The 20,717-nt window shown below is 45.6% G+C and overlaps 2 protein-coding genes across 2 annotated transcripts; both read left to right on the forward strand.

The window, feature by feature from the left end:
* Window positions 1-7,343: 7,343 nt before the first annotated feature.
* Window positions 7,344-8,276, forward strand: LOC117892565. Its single transcript, XM_034798887.1, has 3 exons — window positions 7,344-7,572; window positions 7,630-7,926; window positions 7,997-8,276. Exons 1-3 carry the CDS (start codon window positions 7,427-7,429, stop codon window positions 8,274-8,276), a joined length of 723 nt encoding a protein of 240 aa, XP_034654778.1. The 5' UTR covers window positions 7,344-7,426.
* Window positions 8,277-20,072: 11,796 nt separating this feature from the next.
* LOC117890095 (DNA-directed RNA polymerases I, II, and III subunit RPABC4) lies at window positions 20,073-20,663 on the forward strand. The gene is made up of 3 exons (XM_034794758.1): window positions 20,073-20,228; window positions 20,352-20,444; window positions 20,546-20,663. The coding sequence occupies exons 1-3, from the start codon at window positions 20,171-20,173 to the stop codon at window positions 20,566-20,568; spliced, it is 174 nt and encodes a 57-aa protein (XP_034650649.1). The 5' UTR covers window positions 20,073-20,170; the 3' UTR covers window positions 20,569-20,663.
* The last annotated feature ends 54 nt before the right edge of the window (window positions 20,664-20,717 follow it).

Here is a 20,717-nt window from a genome sequence, read left to right on the forward strand (position 1 = left end):
AAGGGAAGAACACTAATTTTCATAATCGTCGAACGTGAATGCTTTCCACGCCATTTAGCCAGGCGCCTTATTAATCTTGGGCTATTTATCATCCGAACAGGAGGAGAGGAAAGGCCCTCCGCCCCATGCCTAACCCAAACCAAAAGTCGAAACAACGAATATCCCAATGGGAATCTCTGCATAATTAATGAAAGCACAAATCTGAGATAGTGGCCAAGTGGTGGCACAAGTCATAAATAAGCGGCAGCTCCGGCTGCAACTGCAACCGTGACTGGGAACGGTGACTGCTACTCTCGCCCCAACCGGATGGACAGGATTGTGGGTTGTCCTCTTTCATTTGTTTTTTCACTATTGCCAGTAGATGTACACAATGAAAGTTTAGCAGGAGACAGAGGGGAGACGACATATTATTGACTTTCAATGACTTATGGCACAGTTGGCCAAAGCTCCCGCACCGCCCCGCACCGCCCCGCACCGCCCCGCACCGCACCGCCCTGCACCTAACTCATTCACTCACTCGATGAACCATGAACAGTTGGTTCAGTCACAAGCAAACGGATCCCTCGATCCTGCTCATGAATTAAAGAAATAAAACGAACGCGCGACATGCTCCCGCTCCATACTCTTTTTTTTGTACCCACAGTCCGCTCCCTCCTCTGTGGCTGTGGCTGTGGCTCTGCTCTGTGTACGCAACAAATTTATTACTGATCGATGAACCACCAGTGGATGCATTGGCAGAGCGCAGAACGGGAACAGAAGCCGGTTGCGGGTCCATTATTTTAGCATAAGAATTCCATAATTCCGAGACATGGCCAGAGGAGTACAGGTCGACGGAGCGAACCTCTCCTCAAGGTGTTCAACAATTCGCCAAATGCGTTTTGCTCTGGGTTTATCGCTTTTTAATAACTTCCCTCTGAGTTTTTCAATTCGCGTTTTTTCGCTCTACCTCTGCCTCTACTCTATCAGTCTCTCGCTCTCTTTATTTACCCTTTTTATGTGCCTTTTCGTTGTCACTCAAGTTTCATTTTGGGACAGATGGTTCCGTTTTTGGCGGCTCTACTTCCTTCCTGCCTTCCACACATTGGCGTTCGAGTGGACAGTGGCCGAAAGCCATCTCAAGCGGTTGCATTTGTGGCTGTTTATTGTGGCATTGTGTGCTAATGAGTTGTATTCGTGTTCCTATTTGTGGTGCACGCTTCAGTGGAGTCGGAATGGTGAGTGGAGGGGCTAGAGGAGCGTTCTCTATAGGAAGAGTTTGTCTGCACATAGAGTCTGGCAAGGAAGGCTCTTACAAGCTTCAACTACATTTGTCTTTTGTGATATTCAAAAAATTATAATTCATTGAATTACGCTTTAAATATATTTAATTTGATTTTCTACTATTTTTTATGGTTTAATAAGGGGAAATTCTAATTTGGAATGCTATTTATTCGAAAAAAGCTATCCAAATGTTACTTTCTATGGATTTATCCTTCCACCATCCGATTCCAAAAGACACTGCTATGGATTAGACAACTGAATTGATCAGCGTCTAATTGGATGACTCCTCTGTGACCCATCTAGGGCCTGACCTTACCAGTTCTCCCGTTAATATATGGATGTGAAACCTCAAGTTCCCTTCAGCTCCCACTGGCCATTTCGAGCGAGTGTCAACGAAACTGTTTGCCACATTAAATGGAAATTAATTTTACCCCAGATAAACAAGAATGTGGGGAAAACAGATTTTCCAATTTGGTATTCGGTTAAATTATGTTAACAAAGCGCGAAGAACCGAAGTTGGATAATAAATAAGATGGAAAAACAATAATAAAAGACGAACGCAAGACGGAGTGTGGCACGTGGATATTTTTGGAGAATTAGCCGGAGTGGCCGGGGTGAGACTCTTGTGTGGATTCTGCTGCTGGGGGAACGGGAACTTTGACTTGACTTCGACGACACTTTATGGCCATCGAATGTTCGTGCCATTGGCCTGGCCGCAAAATATAAATAAATACATTTTCCCATAGTCTTTGGGGAACGGCGACGGCACCTACGACGGAGAATGAATCGATGGATGGATGGATGGATGGATGGATGGATGGATGGATAGAAGAGGCCGTTGCGTCACGTACGCTTGAAACTCGAATGCATATCGTAAATTTGATCAAACTCTATTGGCTGTTAATTGAATGCTGGATGGAGGATGGTTGGGGATCGGTGCTGGTTAGTCCGCATGGGAGCAAAACACTGCAGATACGAGTAGCAGAAATCAATTTTTATAATTAACGTTGAATTAACACATTTCAAGCATATGTTGGATGCGCTCTGGTCTCCCTCCATCCCTCCATCCCGCCTTCCGTCCATCCGTCCATTTATCCCCACATGCGGCTTTGATTACGGCAGTTCTCTGTTCGTTCGATGGCTCCATGTGGTTTGGTGGCTCCTGCGATTGCGCAGACAATCAGCAGCGTTAAAAAATCCATACATCATTTTCCTGCACCGCAATCGCAATCTGAATCCCCAATCCCCAATCCCAATCCGAATCCCCTGCCTTCATTTTGGGTTCATTTTGTGCTGCCTGCGGTTGCATGTGCATCTGGTCGGTTTCCTTTCTCTCCACTTTCCTCTCCGGTTTGTTTTTGGTTTGGATCGGGATGTGAGTCGCTGCTGTTCGGGTGCTGCTCTGCTGGTAGGTTGGTCCGGTCATGCCGGGGCCACATTTCGAGTGGCGTTTATGTGTGATTTATTTGTCTGTGGCTGGCAGCCTCATCATCATCATCATCTGCGTCTGCGTATGTGTCCTGGAGCCTGACTCCTGGCTGCCAGTTGTGTGGCAAGGTGACATTTCCTGTATCGGTGACAAAGGCAACGCCAAATGCTTCATTGATATTCTAATTAATGTGTGTAAAATATCTGTTTACCCCTCCCCACCTCGCTCCCACACTGCTTTCCCATTCACCTCTCTCTGAAGCATTTTATAATTTACACGTTAAACGTAATAAAATGGAAAATTATGAAACAACATTTTGCATACAAAGAAAGCGCCTCAAAGCGAGAATTTCTCAGTCATCTTCCCAGATCCAGCTCCAGCTCCAGTTCCCATTCCATACCTAAGATCCAGGAGCAGAGCTATACCTTGGCAAACTTTTGAAATTCAGACCGCGTTAAAATACTTTTCCTCGCTTACGGTTCCTTTCCCCCTTTGTGTGCTTTTCATTTTTGCTTTCCCTTCAACAATGGCGCCAGCCCCAAGGACCACGGAACAGACTTTTTCCATGATTCCTTTTCAAAAGCCCTTGCTGTCAGTCTGTCTGTCTGTCTGTCTCTCTCTCTCTCTCTCTCTCTTTCTATTTGTGTGTGCGTGTGCCTGTGGGAGTACATTTTCCAGTGCCAAAGCCAAGATGTCGGGTTGATTTTATCACCCCCCCCACTGACAGTGGCAGTCCCAGGGCTCTGAGTTGCCAAGACTCTCCCGTTCCGCCACTCCCAATGGCCGCACAATAAACTTAATCTGCTCATAATGGGAAAATAATTCACAAAAATGTTCAGCTTCAAGTTTGTAGCTGCATTTGCACTTGCTTCTCCCCCCGGCTACCCGGGGGCAGCCAAGACTCTGCCTACGGGAGTCTGCCACTGCCTTTGGCTCCGGTTCCGGCCTTTAAACAGCAATTAGATGAGACGCAAGACGAAGACAAAGCCGACCCTGGATGAGGTTTCTGCGGAATAAACGAGAGACCAGGAAAAAAGCACCAGGAAAGTTTATTAGTTTGACCTGGCAAAGGATGCTGGAGACTGGATGCTGGGTCCGGGTTAGGCCTGTCTACTCCATTGGTTCCCCCCCTGCCAGTAGGGCGAACCTTAAAGCGGGCAGGGGATAACCGAGTATAAACTGTATTAGGAATATGCCGCGCAATCAGATCTAATTTGCGCAGGGCAACTTCTGTTGGGGAGTTGCTTAAGTTTTGGGTTAGTAAATGAGCCGAGGACTTGGTTAAGAGCGTTGAAAAATTCAATTAGTTAGTGGGACGGGATTATAAAGTTCTGTAAAATATGTATTTACATTTGATTAGTTACACGGTTCGCTTATGTGGGATTGCCTTTTGTACGAACAATTCTGTCTACAATGCATGGGATATTATTTTGATGAGATTATTTGCGTAGAATATTGTACCTAAATAGTTTAAAGTTGGGATTGTACGATTAATTTTTACATTTTTCAAAAGAGTTTTTGATGTCCATCAAAGATGTATCAGTAAGTAATGATACGAAACATCGATTTAGTGTGTATTTGTTGGGTAAATGTACATTCATATGTATGTACATACACGCATTTCTGTATATTTTCCAATATTTAGATTTTATTAAAAAATAAATAAATGTACTCGGATTTTGGAAGAGTTTTTTTGTACGAATATTTAATAATACTTGATTTAATTATACTCCAAAACCTGCACAGTTGCAGGCACAATGCATTGCCAGATTTTTCATTGATAAATGAAATGTGTATTGACTCTCACTCTCTCTCTCTCTCTCTCTCTCTCTCTCGGCATTCTTCCATTATCATATTGTGTGAAATTATTGCAAATGTACCGAAAGAATGCAACTTATTGCCGGATCCGAGCCGAGGCGCGGTGTTTACAGGGGGTAAAAAGGATATGAAATATGTGTTAAAAAAGAAGAAGCAGAGAGGAGAAAATGCCACGAAATTGAGTTAATTAAAAGGGATTCCCTCAGTGCACCGCCCACACGGAATTGCGGTGCAAAAAAATGAATAAAAAAGCACAGACAGAGAGAGAATACACAGAGACACAGAGACAGACACAACAGAGAGATGGATATAAAATATTTGGTTAATAATGAAACACGCACAGACATGATTCTGCATGCACAAAAATGCACGCATACACAAACACACACACATACATTCGTACATACATACATATGTACATATGCAGTTCATAACGGCAAATGCTGGATGCAATGCAGGGCAAAGGCGTATAAAAATTGTTGAAATTGCTGAAAGTTGCTGCAAAAATACAATATTGTGCGAGGATATGTGTGTCCGTATGTATGGTATGTTTGATATGGCTCTTCGGCTCTTGGGGCTTTAAAATGCATCCAAGTGCAAGTGCCGCAAATGCAGTGCACTTCGTTGAATCGATTGCAATGCCGTGATACGCAGCGGGCGAGTGGGAGAGAGTGACGGTAATGGCCGCCAATCCCCCCACACAAAAACTCCACTCGATCCACCCCACTCCTTGTGCCGTACCCCCTGAATAAAACCCCCTCGAACACACAATTGCAACATTTTGGCAAAACTTTTGCTGCGAATGAAGCAAACTTTACGGTTGTCCATCCCTCCTACTCCCACTAGCATTCGCAATCCCGCTCCCGCTCCCGTTGCCGCTGTCCGCACAACCAACCATCCACAGCCTTGCAGTGGGCCTGCGTTGGAGCGAGACGACTGTAGTGTACTTCAACTGCTGGCGTGATATATATGTATATTCGCATCGCAAACACAATTCATTTCGTGCAGCATATTGGCTAGGTGAGGGGTGGGGGGAGGGGGGTGGAGAGGACAGAGCGAAAGAGAGGCGCAGAGCCTTATTGCCATCAGATAAGAGCAAGTAAAAAGCAACAACACAGTGCCTCGCTCAAGTCTCCGCCCCAAAAGGCAAAGAGGTTGAACCCCGTTGTGTGTCTGTGTCTGAAACCGGTTTGATGCCGCTGTGTGCGTACATCGTACACCAAGTGTGTTGCTGTGTGTGTGTGTGTGTTCGTGAGTGTGAGCAGTGGCTGTGTGCTGTGGCGGCAGTGGCAGACATCTTTCCAAGGGTTGGACCCGGCCGAAAGGACTCGACTCCGAATGCTGCAGGAGGAGAGCGCCAGCGCCTGACCTTAACACGAACAAAATTGGCCAAAAATGTGCGTGAACAGCCCAGCCCGTTCGCTGTGGAGTTTACTCTTGTGAAAGGGGCGTAATTAAATTTTGGGTAGGCTGGATGGGAGGGCTGAGGGTCGCGGGTGGGCGGTAATGGTGGCTGAGCATGCAACCGCCAGGTGGGAGGCATAGGCAGCGCACACTCTGCTCTTTTTCTCTCTCTTTCTCTTAATTGCCGCATACAAAATACTTTCCCCAACTATGCAATGCTGTCATAATTCTTCCATCTACCACACACCCAAAAAATGACAAAAAGTGACAAACACACACACGTGCGGCGGGCTGGGGGGTGTACGTGTATGAAATATGCGCACTGTTATTGCTAATACGCATTCCAGCTGCAGTTTTAGCCACTGGCTCCCATCGTAGTCCACCAGTACCCCGCGTGATTCGGCCCGCTCGATCCACAGGAGCGAATTCAGTCGGGGCTCTCGGCTCGGCTCCATCATCCACTCTCCACTTCACTCCACTCACAATGGAATGGAATGCCACTGTCGCTGCCGGCATGTCAAAGTGAATAACTCAATAGCCATATTGGGTGTCCACCTGTGTGTGTCAGTTAGAGGGTAACCCACCGCGAGTGTGTGTGTGTGTGTACTGCTGTGGCAACTCCATCCATCAGGAAGAGCCAGAGTCCGAGTCCGAGTCAGAGTCAGAGTCAGAGCTAGTGCCCAGTAGCTGCTGCTGCTGCTGCTGCCATGCAATTCCGCGTAAATCCTGAAGAGAAGCACTTACATGACTTTGCTCCGGCTTACACTCACACAAATGGCCGTTAAAATTCTTGACAACCCGATATGGTAATGATAATTTCGCACATTGAGCCGCAATTTACACTTCTGCGGAATAAAACAAAAGCAAACCAATGCTGAACTGAGAACAGCGCAGAGGCAGAGGCAGAGGCAGAGACAGAGGCAACTGGCAGGCAATCCACCTCAACTCAACTCAACTCAACGATATGGTATGGCCATTTACAGCCCGGCCAATATCCTATCCTAACCTGATCACAATCCCACCCAACTGGTTAGCCATCCGGGGAATGCATTGGGGACACGCGCAGCGAATAATCTTTAATTAGCAATGACCACGGAACAGAAACCAGAAAAGACAAGGGAACACGGGAAACGCTCCGCAGCCGAAGCCGATGCCTAAGCCGAAGACAAAGTCGAATTCGAATTCGAGCAAATATGCAAAATATTATGACACACATGGCAGAGAGGGAAGGTTCTTGGCAGGGCACACGAGAAAACGCATTTAAAATACCTAAGAACCTGACTCCAAGACCAAGAGCCCAAGTCTCTGATGGTCGACGGGCATGGATACTCGTGGTCGTATGTTGCGCAGGTCAGTAGCAATTAAGATAAGCCGTTTACAAGTGTGCCGATTATGTCCTGTCAATGTGTCGTCGATAAGTCGTGCGGCGCCCCGGTGGCCTGCTAAATCAGCATCCCCAGCAACAGCAACCGCAACAGCAACAGTTGCAGAAGGAGCCGCCTCGCAGTTGGAGGCATGGAGGATGGCGCACTCAAGCGACGGACAGCAGTAGCCGTTTCGGCCCCTGATAACGATGGATGGATGACTGAGACATGGACTGGACTGGACTGGCTCTGGGTGCGTCTCTGTCTAAATGGAACACTGTACGCCGAGGGGTATGGGTGGGGTATCGCCATGTATCCTCCTCATTCCATGTGCATAATGCATTCATTTGACAGCTCTGACCGGTGCGAAGCGACGCGACCACCGATCGGGATCGCTGGATCAGCATCTGGTTGGACGGCTTCTAATGCCGCTTTCAAATGTGCCGCACTTCCTACGGGACCTTCTCCTGCCACTTCGCTATTAATTAGAATGTATGGTCGCTGCCCTGCCCCTGCCCATGCCACTTCTCCGTTACCGTTCATTTTTGGCATTTCAGAGTTAACGGCACGCGACATTTTAAATATGTATGATGTGCCCTCCATCCATCCATCGCGCTGGGCTCTGCTCCTGTTTTGGGGTTCTCGGACTGCGTGAGTAATTTCGGTGGCATTCCACAAATATTATTGCTCAAATATTTGAAACTTGATTTGCATTTTTCAGCACTCGCCTCGTTTGCACCCAGCCAGCGCAGGGGCAGAGGACGGACGCGAACACGACTGCCCGCCCTGGGGCAGCTGTTGAAATTGATGCCTGGCCGCCTGGCGTTCGGCATTTGTGTCGAATATGCAGCACGGATGGGGCATGGGATGCGGATACACGAGTCGTCCTGGGCATGAACCAAGATAATGAACGCCATAGCGGAGCAGCAGCCGAATCTGGTATACTCTTGCTTAATCAAACTCATGGAAGTTTCAAATGCGAAATGTCTACGATTGGATAATTAGAAGAACAAAAAGTAAATTCAGATTAAAATCTTTACGGCAATATATTTATGTGTGGTACCTTCTACTTCATAATTACAGAGATTCAGAATTCAGAGGAGATTTAGATAGACAATGGAAGGGGATGCCTATTGTCTGTGCGCTTCCTATCTACATATGTACATACATATGTACATACAGATGTACATACATACATATGTATGTACATAAATGTCCCCAATACCTATATTTACAAGTATTTGCGATGTGATTGTCTCTGTAGCTTCGCCTAACCCTGGAAGTGTTTCTTCTGATGTCTCACCTTATACCATGTATGTATGTACATACATACATATATCCCCAAAATGTTTGCCTTTTTCATTGCTGATTTTCAGAGAAAGTCGACCGCTAACTTTAGTTTACCGACTTGGTACCGACTCGTCGATGCGAACTTTGCAGAGAGGGGGTCTGGTAAAACTTCTCTTAGCTGGCTTATGCTAAATGCGAATTAATGTTAAGTTAAGATACCAGCCAAATCACCTTAGCCTGATAATCACCTTATTAAGGTTACAAATTAAGTTATAAAAAGCCTCAGCTTGAATATGTACATATGTACACACATATGTATGTATGTATGTTTGTAGATGCACAATGTCTACGCCTAGTCCTCTTATCCACTTTCTCCCTATCTCCCTAACAGCAAACAGCCACATTAAGAACACAAATTTTTCAAAACCAAAGACTCTCCTAGATCCTCTCCGCGAAGGTACGCTCTTTCTTTAATCACTTCGCTCCTCACTTTCGCCAGCCATGACTGGTTGGTAGGAGAGGATCAAAGACAAGAACATCAACGATTCAAAGCAACAGAAATAACAAATATACATTGTAAAAGTATAGGCGCTCCTTAATCCTCTCAGCAGTAGTGATCTCTTAGCTTTCGCTTTACATTTGACAGAATACAACAACAAACACACACAAACTTCGCTCAGCGAGGGTGCTCCCGATCTTAAGTTAAGCCCTCACTTCAGGCCATTGCATTAGCATCACAAGCGGTAGGAAGAGACGACAAAAACACTTCAAATTAATTATACCCAGTACTCGAAGAGTAAATAGGGTATTTTGTATTTGTGCGAATAACGGTTGTATGTAACGCACTGAAGGAAACGTTTCCGACCCCATAAAGTATATATATTCTTGATCAGCATCAATAGCCGAGTCTATGTCTGTCTGTCTGTCCGTCTGTCCGTCCTGATGAGCGCCTAGTACTCAGAGACTATAAGAGCTAGAGCCACCAAATTTGGCATCCAGACTTCTGTATGCTCACTCTGTTACAAGTGTATTTTAAAAATGAGCCACGCCCCCTTCCGCCTCCGCAAAAGGGCGAAAACCTACCAAATCTACAATTTTAAAGATAGCAGAAAACTAAAATGACCATATCTATCAGATCACCAAATTGGGATACGATTGGATCATTATTATAGCCACAATGAAGAAATTAATTTTCAGTGGCCAAACCCACCCCGTCCCGCAGCTTATATTGGATTTTTTCACATTCTCTCATTCACACTCTGCTTCGCGCTGTTTATGGCCTCTGCCCCTGACACGTCTCTGCCTCTGACTCTGCCGCGACTCTGCAGTGTGTGTCTATAGGGGAGGGTGGCGAGCTAAAGGAGCGTATTGGCGTGAGCAGTGTTGTTGATGTAGATGACAGATGAAGAAAAAATGTAAAATTTGACTGTGAGTACTGAGTGCCGGGTATTAAAGTTGTGACGCGTAAGAAGCGTCTCACACGTCCCTTCTCGATTCCTTTTCTATGCTGATGATCTCATCCCATCTTCCTCTGGCATTCTAGAGAATTCGCAAAGACAAACGCAGTGCAGAAGCAAAGCCGCTCTCACTTGCTATCTTTGATTGCAGTTTAATTGCATTCAAATAACTTTGAAGTATTAAATAATAGCGGAAAGGTTCTGAAAATTGTTAAAAATTGTGTTAAGTTCATGACGGCAAGGAGTGCCAGGAGGGCTCAGCAAAAATCAGTGAAGTGGTTCAGTGGAATCAAAGTAAATACAATAGAGAGCCCCGCATGACTGCTCAAAGAGCGACAATTAATAATCTCAATCAGTGTTAAGTGAATGCGATAGAAAGTTATGGTCAATATGACTGCCAAGGGTGACGGGCGGGTACGGCATAAGTGAGTTTTACAAAAAGTGAGTGAAAGTGCGCGAGTGAAATATAAAACCGAATGTACCCACAAATTAAATAAAGACAGGACAATAAATGTATGACACTCACTTTTATACCCGGCACTCTGTCAGTATATCTGTACGTTATTGTAAAACCCGGTACTCGAAGAGTAAATGGAGTAAATATTGTATTTGTGCACCAAAGTGGATGTACATATGTAACGCACAGAAGGAAACGCTTGAGACCCCATAAAGTATATATATTCTGGATCAGCATCAATAGCCGAGTCCATGTATGTGTGTCTGTCTGTCTGTCTGACCGCCTGTCCGTCTGTTCGTCCGTGTGACTTGTTTGTCAGCTACTTCTCAGGGACTATAAGAGCTAAAGCCGCCCAATTTTGCCTCCAGACTGCTGAATACTCACACTGATACCAGGGTATTTCAACTGGCCCGCCCATTTCCGCCTCCACAAAAGGCGCCATCCACGGCCACAATTTTGAAGATACAAGAAAACTAAAAACTGCTAAAAACTAGGGAAGGACTTTATCTGTCAGATCACCGAATTGAGATTGGATCATTATTATAGCCAGAATGAAGAAATTAATTTGCAGTGGCTAAATTTGTGTCATTCCTTCTCGATCGGACACTCTGCCTCATTCGGTGTTCGGTTCTGGGGGAGGGCGGCGAGTTGAAAGAGTTAAAGGTAGATGCAAGATGTAGAAAATATGTAGAACTTAAAATTCGAAAAAATCATAAGGTTACACTCGTACGCAATATGTCCCCTTATGATCTTTTTAAATTTTTAAAAAAGGTTTTAGCTTTACTTGTTAGTTAACCTGAAGAGACACTCTTGGAGCTTCAGCAGTGCACTGACGGCTTTATCCGTTTTCCATCAATAAACCCATTGGAGGCATTCCTCCCGCTTCAATATTGTTTTCTACATATTTCCGAAGGTCACATGCCAGGCACCGTCGAAAGCCTGGCAGAACTTTCCGTGGCACACAAATGAAATGTATGAACGAAAGAAAAAATAGAGAGAAAGGTGCTAAAGGAGACACTGCCGGCAAATGGTTTGATGAACTGCCGGAGGGCATCGAATCCATGGCAACGTTGGTAATTTCTATCCTGGCGCATTACCCGGTCACATCCTCCCCCGCCTACCCCTCATGCTTTGCCAACCGCCGCGTGCCACCTCCGGACGTGGAAGTTATGAATAGCGAAGGCACAATCAGGCGGGCAACGAACCAGACGCCCACGAAGCAGCCAAGATGACGACGACAAATTGGAGTAATGAAAATGTTTTCGAAGTATTTACTTTGAGGTAATCGCGAATGGTTGGCTTCTTGCGATGTGCCCGGGATGAACGGGATGCGCACAGAAGTATGCTAGGCGCACGGCCTGCCCCTGCCCCTGCCCCTGCCTCTGACACAAAAAGCAGCAACAAGCGTGCTGCTACACGAAGCGTTTTCCACCGATGGTTTTCCAGTGTCATTATTTTGTATGTATATTTTGATGAATTTTAATTAGAACAACAGCATGCCAGCGAATACGCACTGTCTGTCGGTGGCTTAAGTGGCATCAAATTGCTACTCAACAACTCTCCTGACACACCCACCCAACCACCCTCCAACCAGCCTTCGCTCGGCCCGTATGTTCCGTATGCTCAAAGGCCTCCTTATCTCCGGCAATGCCAAATGTTTCAATATGTTTTTATGTAAGTTCAAACAGCATGTTGAATGCCTTCAAATCGCTGATAAACAGCCGAAGAGGTGTGCGGTGTGCGGCAGGTGGGACATGGGGCATGGGGCACATGGGGCAGGGAGCGGTAGCTGGAACAACAAATACTCGTACAATACAAAACGAGCCACAGACGGAAGAGACAAACAAACCCCACGAACGACGACAACGAAGACGACGAAGACGACGACGACGACGACGAATTTCGGTGTCTTTGAACAGCGCCTCGTCCCAAGGAGATGGAGTCATGGGAACCAACTTTTCACATTCCGTGCGTGCTTCTGTTTTGCAGTCTCTGCTTTGACTTTGATATTCGGTGCGTTTTTGCTAGCCTCCAGCCCCCACCGAACCCTGGAGTCGGACCTGTTCATACAACCGCACCCGATCCCGATCCAGACCCTGGCCAAAGCGAAGACCCAAGACTACAGGCCGTTGGGGCGGCACAAAGACAAAGCCCACGATGGACAATCTCTTGGACCAGGCAAAACAGGACGAAATTTCTAAGACTCGATATCGAACACGATCCGCAGGCAGCTCCCTGGACCCGCGCTGATAAGGCATTCGCCGCTGCCCCGCTCGCTGTTTGTGGTGTGGGGTTCCTGGGAAGCAGTAGAAGCGCACATCTGGGATAATCAAATTGTTGCTTTTCTAGTTTTTCCCAATTGTAGAACTGCGAATCGCGAAATTTCTTATCTCGTGCGGCGGCAAATGGCCAAATGGGCAAGCAGACTCCACTCCGATCTTAAGAATTAAATGGCATCCTCTCTCACTCTCTCTCTCTCTCTCTCTCTCTCTTGCTACGATCTCCTGATTCCTGCTCCTCTGCCGTGGCAGCTCTCCCTCTCGCTCCCTCCCTCCACCCCGCCGAAGATGATGAAGTCTTGCGGCAGTCGGCTCGACTGCAAAATGCTTTTAAGTCGTTTTTGTTTCTCCTCTCCTGTTTCGACGCTGCTGCTGCTGCTGCCTTGAAAACTTCTCAACTTGCAACTCGAATGCAGTTGTTAGCAGTTGTGTCCCTGCCTCCGCCCCGGCCTCACAGCCCACCCTTGCGACCCTTTTGGTGCGCTCCCAATCGAACGATCGAACGATGAAAGGAACGAGAACGAGTAGCAACCAAATTTGTTTCTTGACAACGACGGACGAGGGCCCAGCCCCGGCCTGGCCACAACTAAACGAAACATTCATATGACGCACGATCGATCCCAGCCAGACCCAATCCCAAGCTTGAGAAACGTTTTTTCCCCTTCTCTGCGGATAGATGGGGAGGCTGGGGGCAGGGCAGGGCAGGGCAGAGCGTAGCATGCCTCCTGTGTACGCCGGGGCATGCAACTGCAAGATGGTGTTGGTTTCTTGCTTTTGCGGCAAGTTGCAAAACGCTTTTGACGTTGCGCATTTTTGCTGATCAGTTTCGTCTATTGAGCGACGGAGAGCTCGAATTAGTTGAAATCATAAAGAAAATAGAGATGGAGGAATGTAATGATCCTCGTAGAATATAAATTGCTTGGGGGATAAATATATCCATCTTGGGAAAGTTATGGAAAATGAAAAGGAATGGAATAATGAATAGATAGCTGAGAGATGAAGACTGAAGAAATAAATCTCCAATATTTCACACCAGTTCAAGGCGTTGTTCAAAGTTCCCTAGAGACCTAAAGTGGACTCCAAGATAAATACGAATATATCTGGCATGCGTTATGGAATTTCTTAGCACTGATCTCTCCATCGAGAGCGCAGCCAAACTGGAATTGATCCGGAATAAAGTAATTGTATGGGTAATAGTCGTAAAATTTGAAGATCTTGAAGCATTTTCAGCCGCAGATTGATGATCTATTTTCCTATACAACTCTATCAGGCCAGAGGCCCCCTCATCGGGGGGAGGGGCACTGCGGCGGCGGTAGTTGTGCCTTTGTAACGACAACCTTGGATCCCCATCATCCATTTTGTCAACGCCATTGCAGTTTTTTGTGTTCATCTCTCTCTCTTCCCTTTTTGCTTATCGAATGCCGCCATCTGTGCCATCATCAGCGTCATTGTCGTCTTGGGCCTGGTTCTTCTTGTATCTTGGTGTGTGGAACGGGAGGGGAAGGGGGGAGGTGGGGGAGCAGGAGTCCAAGCGGATCCAGCAACGTCAATGAGTAGATCAATCAAAAAAGCCGTCCGAAGACGAGGCCAACATTAAATGCCAGACAATAATGACCAATCGGAAGAATCTTAAATGCATCATCACGTTTACCTCAGTATCCGGTGTGGTTTGCCTCTGCCCCTTCATCTTCCACAGAAGATAAGAAAAACAGAATTTCATTTTGCAAAGTTTCATGTTTGGCATTTCATTTCGTTTCATTTCGTTTCGTTTATTTTGCTGCCCTGCTCCACCTCTGACTCTGACTCTGACTCTTTGGAGCTCTCAGCTCCAACTCTTCCCTTGCATCTTCATATCTCGCTCCCATTCCGCATTCCGTATTCAGCGTGGAATATCTTCTATTTGTTGGCAGAGGTAATTGGCCATTTCAACCATATCCATAACGAGCCATCTATTTGTGGTGCTCAATCAATGGAGCTCGCATATCGAACACACCACCACTTCCCATAACCATCTCCGTTTCCGTACATGAAACTCACGGAACACTCTCGGCAGGGGCACAGCGCAGGCCACAGGGCCACAGGGCCACAGGGCCAGAGCTTGAAGTTTTGTTGTTTGGGTAAATTTAATTAAATTTCATTGCCGCCCATGAGCTCTGGTCCAGTTTTGTTCCGGCTCTGCTGCGCTCGCCACCCCCGCAGCGATGCCATGACGATTAGATTTTATTAAAAAGCCAAATATGCACAATTATTATGCTACGCCAACCACTTGACAGTCCACGAGCCAGAGCACGAGCCCGAGCTCGAGCCCGAGAACGGAGTGTGTGTTCTTGCTCGCAGCTCATCTAGGATGGGCAGCCACCACCACTGCAGTCAGCAGCCCGACATCAACATCAACATCATCCTCATCATTATCACCATCATCCTCATCATCATCATCCGGCCATTAACAGTAGCTCGGGGTCCTGTTGCCTGTCCTCTGCCCTGCTGTCTGCGGTGGTCCTTTGGTGCCTGTGCCCTGTGCTCCCACCCTTCTCTCTGTCGTTCAACAAATTCGTTTATTTGCTTTTTAATAAAACAGGTGCTCGACCTTCAGCGTTCAAACGGTTCAATTGGAAGGGTGGGAGCGGAACCTGTGCTGCCTGGTGTGGCATGGGACGGGATGTGTGTGCTGGTGCGTGTGTCATTGCTATCTTTTATCATTTAATTTCGCATTCAAACGTTTCGCACCACCCCGCACGGCATCAAAAGGATGCAATGAAGGGATCTACGGCATGGCACATGGCACAGCATACAAAGAGGACAAAGCAGTCAAAGTCCTGCTCCGTCCCCTGCTCGGAAAAGTGCGTGCGGTCGTCACTCGACGCTGCCATTTCAGTCCCTCTTCCCTCTGCCGCCTGCCTTCTGCCGCCTGCCTTCTGCCTCCTGCCTGTGTTGTCATTTTTCATTTTGCGCACACCCGAAATTTGTATACGTCGAAAAGTCCAACATTCCAGGGGGAAGAAGAGACTGCCTCGGCGCCGCCGATGATCCGGATACGGACATGATGCCGGATCCAGAGCATAGCCGGCAATTAGGCCAAGCGGAAAGCGTGCTGAAACTATAAAAAAGGACAAGTCAGTCACTCACAGAGCGAGAGGGTGGCAAATGGCCGCCCAACGGGAAGCAGGCGGCCAGTCGGCTACGGCAATGGGTGTGCGTGTGGGTGTGCGTGTGCTTGTGCGTGTATTCCAAATCGTTTTGTGATTGCTGAAAGCTGTCTGTGGACTTTATTGGTTTTCCAAAATGAGATTTCATCTGCACTGCCAGAAAGTGGACTCGCAGTGGGAGAAACTGATTGAGTGGCGAGTTCCAGAGCGATGGCCCTAGCACTGAGGGTGTTACTAGACCAAAGATAGATTCACTTTTCCAAGTGGTCGATATATGTACATATGTATATACTCGTACATATTATGTATGTATGTACATTTGGGTGTTTAAGAACAGGGAAGACTAGCGATATATTATACTAAAAGTACAGTTATTGGTCATTTGATTTTATATTTATGCAAATATATTTATTTAAATCATTTGATATCTAATATTTGTTTCTGTCTTTTGCTTGTGGAATGTTAAATGTAAGTCAGAAGACATCACAACATTTCTCCACATTCATATATTTTATTCATATTTTAATTTGAAGGACTAAATACTTTTCTGGCAGTGTATTCTAATATTGAATATTGTTTGAGAATTTTTGGACAATCATTCGTATTATCAAAAGTCATTGACACCCTTTTATTTATTTTTACATTTATTGTTTTTTCCCCCCTCTGATATTACACTCTCGCCTCGCCTCTGCCTCTGCCGCTTCCTCTGCCTCTGCCCTTGCCTTTGCCCTGATGTCCTTGCGATAATCGCTTACATGCCACTTGTCCTTGTGTGAGGGTGTTTGCCATGCGGCTGGGCGGCTGAGAGGCTGCTGCGGAGGGATGTGTTCGCTCGTGATAAGGGCGGGGAGGACAATGCCGTGAAATAAGGATTAATGGTGTACACGATTATTTGTGCCGGGCGACAGATAGAAGGACGGACGGACTGACAGACAAACATATTAAAAAATACAATACGAAAACTGTCGCGAGGGCGGCAGGATCAGAGCCCAGGAGCAGCAACAGGACAAGGATATGGGCTGAGGCCAGGGGCTGCCTTCTGCCTTCTGCCTGCTGCCTGCTCTCGCATATTCATGGCATGGCGTAGGTCGAATTTAATAAAACGTTCCTGCTCGGCAACATCTCGAGTGTTCTCCGTCTTCTCTCGAGGGGAAGATGGGATGGGTGATGGGTGCTGGAGGATGGGGGATGGGTATGCGATGGCACTGAGGGATGCGAAGCTGGTTGGGATTTCGCCACGCTTCTGGTTGGCTGAGTGAGCTCACTTTTCAGGCAGGGCGGGCAGGGGGGAGACAGGCAAGGACAAGGCAAGGCTGCTGCCCTGCCCTGACAATTGTTTTTGCTGCTTGGGGTTTGCTTTTCCTTTTATTTGTATGATGAAGAATTTATTTGAAAATTAAGAAGACAAATTATTTAATTTCGACTTTATGAGCTTTCCCACACCGCCACAGCTCAAGCGCACCCTTAGCGCTGCTCCACAGAACAGCTGTTTGCGGCTTTAATCGGACTTTTGAATGGGAATCGGACTTGGACGAGTTTGTTCTTGGAAAAAGGGTTCGCTGGGCTGGGCTGGCCTGGGCTGGGCTGGTGGGCAGTGGCGGCCATTTTGTGCCACTTGATGGGGGAAAGCGCGGGACTTGGCTTGGGAACGCGTTTTGCATTTTATGCCCGACGCGGTAATAAACACGCAGCTAGCGAGCGCTCACAGCATAGGAGATGGGGGGCACGGACATGGGACTCTGCTCCACGAGCACGCCACAAACTTAATTTCATTTAGTTTTATGTACATTTCATTAAGCAAAAAATGTCCAGGCATCGCGATGGCGATGGCGATGGCGATGGCGACGGCTACGCCAACTGCGACCAACATTGAAGTGTCCGGAGCATGTCCTGAATATATCCTGGCAATGGCGACTTGGGGACAATCAAGATAAATAGCAAACGGAATTTTTATTGCCGAAAGGATACGAAAGGCGAAACAAAAGGCGACCGAAAGAGTTGGGAAGTGTTGACGTGACTGCTCTCTGCTGTGTCCTCGATGTGTGCTGTGCTGGACAGACCCCAGCAAAACCCTTTAGATAGACACACACACACACACACACACACAGGGGCACACACAATCACACAACCGTAGGCCGGGAGCTACCTTTGTTTGGAAAATTGTCAAATGTTTTGTATTTTCCAAATTTATTGCCGGTGGCAGCATTTTGTTGTCGCTCTAACCATAGATTATCTCATCGTTTAGAGCCTAATATGCACCCGGAGGTAGTCGCTGCATGATTTATCACCGAGCCACCGATATATGATCGTGTTCTTTCTCCACCTCCACCCCCTGTGTGTGCCTTCGTCTTTACCTTTGGCTACGCTTCTACCCTTCCACCATCCACTATCCAGCTGCGAGACAAACATTTTTAATTACACTTTTTACAAGAAAATTAAATGGCAACATGTCATCGCTAATTAAATTGTTCTTCTTTTCGGTTTGTTTGGTTTGGTTGTTCTTTGTTGTGTTGTCCTGTGAGTGTGCGAGTGTGTGTGGCGAAAGGAGCATGAGCAGGAGCCTGGAGCGGGGGGAATGTGGCTGCTTTTGGGGGAAAGGGTTACACATGCTATGCTAGATGACTGCGATGATAACGAGAGGAGGAGGGACACTCATTTATCAAATTGAGATAGTGCGGCCTAGGGCACGAGTTATTATGCTGTTTGGCCCAAAATGCCATTCACTGTCAATTATCGCCGTCATTTACAATGCATTCATTTATTTTACCGCATTTTAAATTGCGTAAGTTCTACAAATACGAAATTGTCTCTTTGAAAAACACATAAGGGTATACTTTTAAAATTGGCTTTGTCTATGCATTAACATCCTTTACTTTTCTATCCTTTCCATTCGCTTTTAAATATTCAATGATAAAGTAAAATCAAATGTGGCGGGCTCCGTTCATTTCCCAACACTGTCGGCATGATTACAGAAGCAAACTATTCCAATGGTTTTTTATTTCACAAATATTAACATAAACACAATGCATTGATTTATGTTCATTTGCTGGAAGTGTAATTAATTTTTCAAAAAATCAAAAGTGCTGGAAAAACAGGACTAGTCGATAACATAGTTCGATAGATACATCGAACCAGTTCGACTAGCCCATCGGTATTTTGAACCAGTTCAATAAATGTGTAATTTGTCGTCAGGTGGCTCTGCTGATAATTACATCTCTGTGTAAAAAACACTTTGGGTCCGTATTTTTTTAAATTTCGCTACATATCTGAGAGTCAGACGGGTATGTCCATTTTAAGTTCGAATGAGTTCAATGGAATATCAGGTTCACTGTTCCCCAATATGTGCAAGATTGAGGCAGCTTTATATTTATGGGAAGGATATCATCGAATTAAGTAAGTTTTTTAATTATCAGGCTCAATGCAAAAACATGACAATCTAAACGAAATGTTTTAGATTATATTTAGCGAGAATGTAACATGTAACAAACATATCAAAAGGTTCACAGAATATCAATCTAAGATAAAGTCATTATTAATGTTTAAGAGCAGCTTTGAAAATGGAATTTTAATATTAATTTATGGAAATAGGGTATACAAATGCCCATGCTATACTATACCTACCGGTGGACAAGCCACAAACTGTCAAATACGTAGCAATCCTTTTGCATTCACGTAACATTGAATGCTTTTTCTGTTCTTGTTTTGCAATCAATCCAATAAAGATATGCCCCAATTATGTTGTGAAGATAGAAGAACGGCCCTCCAAACCCCGAGCTTATTATAATATTTACCTATGTTCCCGTTTCCTTTCCCTTTAAAAAAACATTACAATTTCTTTTCCTCTTTAGTTGAGCGCGCTATTTTTCAAAAATTGTCATGATATCCGTTAACATACATGTGTCTCTACATGTAACATACATAATGAACCCCAATGATATTCAAATACAAATTTGTAAAATATAAGGTTATAAGGCATACAATCCATTAAAAAGGAGTATTTAAAATAAGCTAAATTGACTCTTCAAACTAAAACAAATTAAACTATTTTTTCAGTGTTAAAAGTCTTTGCAAGCACGTAAAATCAAATAGAACATCAAAATCGAGGAATATGATTTAAGACTACGGTATATTTTCAAAATGAGACCGTATATTTTTGAGGGTGGTGCGGTATATTTTTTCGATAAATCCACGGTCACACTGAACTTCGAAAAACAAAACACATTTTTTACAAAAACCACAAAAAATTCGTTAATTAATTAACTAAATATGTCGGAGACCAGCTCCAAGGAAAATGTTAAGACAGCAATGACTTATATTTGTGGCGGTAAGTCCGGCAGAAAGTGTATATCAGCAATACGGCCATTTTATGCCGACGCACATGGCCGTGAATCTTCATGTACAATAAATTGTTAATATATGTTATAAATAATTGCGCTACTCCTTTCAGAATGCCATCATGAGAATGAGATGCGACCACGAGATCCCATACGTTGCCGCGAGTGCGGCTACCGCATCATGTACAAGAAGCGCACCAAGCGTCGTAAGTAGTGCCTCCTGGCGCAAAGCAGCCTTCAATTGCTCTCAAACTGTACGCCAGCAAGCGTCTAATGGAATCTTTCGTTTTGTTTTCTTGCCTTTCAGTGGTTGTCTTTGATGCACGCTAAAATCAACTGAACGTTGGACTACTACATCTATAAGGAATTAGTTTTTAATTGAATGTGTGGGCTTCAATAAAAAGTACTCTAAATATAAAAATATAGGCGCCGTTTGTTTGTATTCAAGATCTGTGGATCTTGTATTTCGTCTTCAAGTA

This window comes from Drosophila subobscura, chromosome E, assembly GCF_008121235.1.
Source record: "Drosophila subobscura isolate 14011-0131.10 chromosome E, UCBerk_Dsub_1.0, whole genome shotgun sequence".
In the NCBI taxonomy this organism is placed as follows: Eukaryota; Metazoa; Arthropoda; class Insecta; order Diptera; family Drosophilidae; genus Drosophila; species Drosophila subobscura.